Genomic DNA, 6,430 nt, shown 5'->3' on the forward strand with positions numbered 1-6,430 from the left:
ATATATATATAAAAAAAAAAATTATAGATAAAAAGCGAAGGTGATACTTGGAGAGCTCTCCCCAAGTTACATTACCTGTAGTTGGAGAAGTTTTCGCGCTGAAATTGGACGTATTGGACACATTTGGTTTCCGTTTAGGTTGAGCTAATTTGTTTAACGAGTCTGTAATTTGATACGACAAAGCACCACGTTTCACCTGAAATATTGATCGGATTAAAATACTCGCGCCTCATCCAAAATATGATTCGATATTACTTACATTGAAGGCGTTGTAATTATTGACTTTATCTATTCTTTTTTTCGGCTTTGCTAATTTTTCATATCTTGGTATATTATCTTGACAGGCATCCGTGTTCATATCGTTCATTTGATCGTTAAATTATTATTTAATTCAAGATTTGTAATGCTTGAAATGACAATAGAAAATTTAAAGTAAATTGTGATAAGACAGAAAATTTTGAAAACTTTATTTTAAATATGATATGTGACAGTGAAGTGATCGTAAAATAAGATAATTGCAAACTTCAATTCTTTTCGGCAATAGATCAGTAACTGTGAACAAAATCTATTTTATTGTGAAATTAATCTTTTAAATTATTGTTGTAAGATGTTCAAAACGGAGTAAATATATTTCTCATTTTTTGCATTTTCCTATTTTTCTCGTTTTCACTAATAAAATTTTTCGTACAACAGAGATAAAATAATGGAGAAATCTGTCATCAAAAAGCCTCGTAATAAACGAAAAACTTATTGGTGTGCTCCTAGGAAAGTAAAAAGTACAAATATCTTAGAGAATATCGACAATTCCTTACAAGATAAAAAGATGAAAAAAGTAAAATGAAACGCTTTATTTTTATCACTCGTATTATTTTAATCGATAAATCTTTCTTAATTTTCTTCCCAAAGGATCGAGAAAAACTTGAAAATTAATAAATACATAAGATACCATTTATTTATTTTCAGAGACATCATAAAAAAAAACGGAAGTCTGGAAGAAATATGAGACGTATCGATATCTTAGCACAACCTAAATCTATGAAACATGAACTACAACATAAGAGACATCTCTCTAATGTAAGCTTTATTATTTTTCGTTTTTATTGCTTTTAATTTTAAAAACTATTCTACAATTTATTAATTTAATTGTTTGGCAACATTAAGGCAAACTGTTCTGTCAGGAAATATAATGCTGTAACAAAATCTATTTCATCAAATCAGAAAATTATCACTTATCCACATAAAACTTTAAAAACGAAGAAATTTAAAGGAACACATCAATCAGGAAATTCTATGATGAATATAACATTAAAAGATTCACCAATTATATTACCGAAGAAAATAGGTGTCCGATTATTTTCTTTAGGTCCTTATTCTTAACTTTTATATATTGCTTTTATTAACTACAAAGTTTCAGATTAATTATAATATTTATTTATAATAGTAAAAAAGAGACTTAGAGAACTGACAAATTGCAAAAATATGTAAGAAAAAACATATGGAAAATAAAAGATTAAAAATTACACATCTATATATAAGGAATTACGAAATGTGGAATTCATACAATTTTGGATAAAATGAAAAGTATAGTAAGTAAGATAAGTAAGACATCATAAATCTATCTTTTATTCAATAAGTATAAAAATATTAATGGACGGCATAATAATGGTAACATTAATGAACGACAGTTATTACATGCAGTAAAATCTTATCTTATAAAATGTCGAAAAAGGACGGAATATTATCTTAGTCTTAAATTCGCAAAATGATAATATAAATATTATGGAAAACTATTTACTACATTATCATATTTACTTAGTTAACGATGTATCTGTATATAAAGTACAAAAAATATAATTAATTTGTGAACATATTCCATACAAAGATTAAGGCACTAGTAAATATAGCTAAATCTTCTAAAATTTTTTCTTTTCTATCAAATGCAATTTATATTATATTATTCAACAAAGAGTCATTTGTTCAAAAAAAAATTGTTGAATCTTTTATCTACTAAACATATAAGTAAGTATAATCATAACTATCGTAGATAATATTGAATGTCTTATAGCTGATGCACCAGCTCTACAATCTACGATTCTTCTAGCTCTCATAAAATCTGGACCTAAATACGCACTAAATTCTCTTTTTTCTGGTGGTATTATCACCAATTGCTGCGTAGCATCTTGGAAAATTAAATCACTATAAGGTGGCGGACTGTAAAACATACTAAAACTAAATTCGTCCTGTTCTTTTCTACCATAAAATTGTTGAGCATAAATAAATAAATTTATATAAGCGTTTATTTGTGTTTCATTATAACCATAATATCCACCACGAGTAACTATTGCATTCGCTGCGACTTTCCCTAAATTGCAATGTACATAATCGGTTGTCGGTCGACGAGTGCCATCTGGGCAAAGTAGTTCAAAATCTTTTGTAAAAGTATTACGTGCCCACATTTCTCGTCGTTTTCCATCAGTATTTTCCGCAACTGTCGTATGTTTTACAAACGCTACGTCTCCACCGCCTTCAACTAAACATCTAAAGGCACCGGTATATCCAAAATAATCTTCAGACGCATCTCTGCGACAGTAGCGGAAACTTGCACCATGGCATAAGTCACACATGTTATCGTATGGTACTCCTACAACATATAATTTCGATGAATTTGTATGACAAATCAAAACTAGTTTAAAAATTATAATTACCTGTATTGTATTCAGTACTAAGCGCACCCGGAACACAAGATTTACTAAAATATTCTGCAGCAGCACGAACTGAATCACATCCATAGCCTCTGATCCAAGTATTAGAAATAAGATATGCTAATGGATATACCCAACCTGCTGCTGTATTTATTCCTGTATGACAAGTATACTTATTTTTAAGATAAGTTAAATCCGTATTGTCGTCCTCTTCTTTTGCCACTGCAACTACATAATATTCTGGGGTAGGTAAATTGTAAACTTCAGATATAAATGGAATTAAATCAAAGCGTAAACCGGCAGTGTATACGTCACTAGTATCTAATACTGCTACATCGGCAATTCTAGAAAAGAAAAATAATTTTGATAAAATAAATTTCTTTTTTATAAAATAATCGATGAATGTTGAATATTTTTGATAAATTTTTTTCAATATTCGAAATATATATATACATACCCACTTTGAATAGCCTGCATACAATGAATTTGACTATGACCTTTATGACAATTTAATTCTGGCTTCAATAATTGTGCTTTTAATGCTATCTAATAAAAAAATTAAATATTAATAATTATATATGTAATTTATAATATATATATGTAATTTATAATATATAATATACAGATAAGAAATAAACAAGTAAAAAAGATAATATATAAAAGTGTTAATTAAGATTTATTAAGTTTTTAAGAATTATTAATTTATTAAATTAGCAATTGAAAATTAATATTAAATAAAATGAGACAATGAAAAAATGCGATGATACGACAGAAATAAAATAAATAAAATAAAGTGCTTCATTTTATTTCCATTTTATTTCATCTAACAAAAATTTAAATTGTTTATAAGTTAATAAATAATAATAAATTAATAAATAAACTTTTAATTGATATTTTTATATATCAATTTCTATATTTATTTTAATCTATAGAATCAATCAAAAATATTCCACAAATATATTATTTATTAAATATATATAAATATTATTTATTAAATTACCTTCATTTTTATACATTTCTCCATTTCTGGATCAGATGTAATACATAATGTCATTTTATTAACAGAACAACGGCGCATTTCTAATATTGGATCTAAAGATTTGCCTAAGTAACCAGTATACATTTGATCTTTTTCAGGTAATGAAACAAAATCCCGTGCTACGTCCTAAAATTATACAATTTATATAAAATTAAAAAAATTAAAAAAAATAATAACATTTAAAAAATATTATATTTACAGAAAACATTAAATTGTGATGCATCCCAAATGTAGGTGCTGATTCAAATAAATTGAAAGTTTCTATTGGTTGTATGTTCGTTGGTTCTGTTTTATCCCATGCATTATTTTCATTGTAACTTTTTTCATATCCGTTATGATTTCCAAAATTCTCTGTAGTATATTCATTTGCATTAACATATTCGCTTCTATTAAAATTTTTTTCTCCAAATCTATTATTAAAATTAGATTGGTTTTCGAAATGATTATTATAAAAATCAATCGTATTTGTATTATTTTTCCCCAATACTTTGACTGCTTCTTCTAAAAACCGTTGATATAATCGACGAGTTTGAACTTTTGTAGCAGATGATGTAACTATAGCACGCGATGGAACAATACCCCAATTACAATATTCATATTCATTAATTGATTTACGGGTACCATCTCGACAAAGCAATTCAAATTGCTCTTTCTTTACAAAATCTTAAAAAAATTAATATTATTTTCTAATATTCTAATTTATTTTAATGTTGATAGAATAAATTATTTTAATTAAAAACATACTAAAATCAAATGATGTAGATGTCATTTCATCTACAGTTGTATGTTGTAAAAAAGCGATTTCTCCTACTTCTACCAAACATCTAAATGCTCCTTCATATCCTGCATAAGGATCTAACATTGTACATCTTCCTCCAGGTATTTTTCCAATACATAATTTACATAATTGATCCGAATTATCACCTAAAATTTAGAACTACTATAATAAAACATATATAGAAGTTTTATAAAATAATATTATTAATAATACTATATTATTAGTAATAATCTTAATTAAAAATTAATTAATTATTATATTTCATATTATGCATTTATATGCAAATTTTATTTTTAGACATTAAAAATTTCAGCCTCATTTTTGTATATTATTATTAAACAGTAAAATATTCTGTAATATAATAAAATAAAAAACAGTTACATATTTGGATGCACATATATAAACATATATAGAATTCAATGTAATATTATGAATATCTTGGAAACTAAGACTAAATGCAATTATTTATAAAAAGTTGTTTAAAATATTAATTTTGAGAATATAATTCAAACTCAAAAATCTATCTCTTCTTATATCTAAATAATTATATATTATTTTTTATCATACCTAATGGATTATATTTATCTATTAATGAATTTACAGCACAACTGGGTCCAAAATATTTAATTGCAGATTTAACATGATTATTACAATCAACAACTTCTAATCCACCTTGTTTCATAAGCTATGCAAAACAAAAAATAATACATTTAATCAAATATATATTATATAAAAAAATTTTTAAAAAAAGTTATATTTACAGTATAAATTGGAATAACCCAACCAGCAAGCATTCCAAGACCAGCAAAACAAGCCTTTTTACCCCTTAAATCATGTAATCTCTGAACATCTGATAAAGATCCTTTTTTAATAACTGCTACTGCATAATGATAATTCAGACCATTTTCATATATTTCTTGCATAAATGGGATTAAACTGTGATAGCGTCCTGCTATAAAAGTTTCACCAGGATCTAAAGTTGTTATTTGTGCTTTTTCTTGATCCAACATAGTCATGCATTCTTCTTTATTTGATGCTTGTTTGCATTGCACAGAAATATTTCTATAGTTATAATGAAAATATACTTTTTCACGATCAACTGCCTTTGAAAATGCATTGCACTTATCTTGTTCAGCTTGGGATATTGTACACCATGTAATAGTATTGTTAAGATTCTGTCCTATATAAATAGATTTAAATTAGATTAGATTATTACTCAATTACAATAAATTTTCTTTAATTATATTAGTTATTAGAATATAATTTTAAAACACTCTCGAGTATAAAAGGTTAAATGAAGAAAATAATGGTTAGTTTACACGATTAAAGTATTTAAAAATAAAAATAATTTTTATACCATATATAAATCGACAAAATATACTGAAAAATACTAAAGCTAGATTTATACAATTTTTGGATAGCATTTTAATATTTTTTTCATCTAAAAATTAATTATTATAAAAGACCACTCCCATTACTCATCAACACCACTCTGACACTTTAAAAACATACTATAGTATTATACTATGCTATATATATATATTATTCATTGATATCGCTAAGTAGGTATATTATAAAATATATAATTGTAGCTATCATTCATTTTAAATTAAGCTAAAAATCAATAAAATTCATATATATAAATTATTTTATATATTTTTCTTCTTTATTTTTATACTTATTCTTCATATATTTATTTTGTGTTTAAGAAACAATTATCAATGATAATATAACTAATATAATTAGAAAAATATATTGATTACAGAAATTGATATATTTACATCTCTATATTTATAAAATATATTTTAAAAATAATATATATTTTAAAATACATTTTAAAAATATACTTAACTATTATTAAATTTATAATATAATTTCATAAATTTTATGATATAATTATTATTATATTCA

At 24.7% G+C, this 6,430-nt stretch overlaps 4 protein-coding genes across 5 annotated transcripts in view; 1 reads left to right on the forward strand and 3 right to left on the reverse strand.

The window, feature by feature from the left end:
* Positions 1-513, reverse strand: part of LOC102679546 — a 1,213-nt gene extending 700 nt beyond the window's left edge. For both annotated transcript variants that reach the window (XM_006618278.2, XM_031511748.1), the window contains exons 1-2: positions 260-513; positions 76-196 (exon numbers count right to left, since the gene is read on the reverse strand). In XM_006618278.2, coding sequence (XP_006618341.1) covers positions 76-196; positions 260-367 — 229 coding nt within the window. In that variant the 5' untranslated portion in view covers positions 368-513. The remainder of the gene's footprint in view (positions 1-75; positions 197-259) is intronic.
* The window catches only part of LOC102670902, a 3,928-nt gene extending 2,855 nt beyond the window's left edge, over positions 1-1,073 (reverse strand). Inside the window, exon 1 of the mRNA XM_006618301.2 lies at positions 962-1,073. Within this exon, the coding sequence (XP_006618364.2) occupies positions 962-972 (11 nt within the window). The 5' untranslated portion in view covers positions 973-1,073. The remainder of the gene's footprint in view (positions 1-961) is intronic.
* Positions 695-2,297, forward strand: LOC102678978. The gene is made up of 5 exons (XM_031511749.1): positions 695-832; positions 964-1,074; positions 1,162-1,363; positions 1,442-1,586; positions 1,686-2,297. The coding sequence occupies exons 1-4, from the start codon at positions 704-706 to the stop codon at positions 1,483-1,485; spliced, it is 486 nt and encodes a 161-aa protein (XP_031367609.1). The 5' UTR covers positions 695-703; the 3' UTR covers positions 1,486-1,586; positions 1,686-2,297.
* LOC102678854 (melanotransferrin) lies at positions 1,597-6,048 on the reverse strand. The gene is made up of 9 exons (XM_006618271.2): positions 5,877-6,048; positions 5,281-5,699; positions 5,087-5,204; positions 4,486-4,665; positions 3,941-4,404; positions 3,703-3,867; positions 3,160-3,248; positions 2,706-3,046; positions 1,597-2,641 (listed from the first exon to the last, which is right to left on the reverse strand). The coding sequence occupies exons 1-9, from the start codon at positions 5,941-5,943 to the stop codon at positions 2,001-2,003; spliced, it is 2,484 nt and encodes an 827-aa protein (XP_006618334.1). The 5' UTR covers positions 5,944-6,048; the 3' UTR covers positions 1,597-2,000.
* Between the last annotated feature and the right edge of the window lie 382 nt (positions 6,049-6,430).

The sequence above is a fragment of the Apis dorsata genome, unplaced genomic scaffold, assembly GCF_000469605.1.
Source record: "Apis dorsata unplaced genomic scaffold, Apis dorsata 1.3 scaffold_347, whole genome shotgun sequence".
Classification (NCBI taxonomy): domain Eukaryota; kingdom Metazoa; phylum Arthropoda; class Insecta; order Hymenoptera; family Apidae; genus Apis; species Apis dorsata.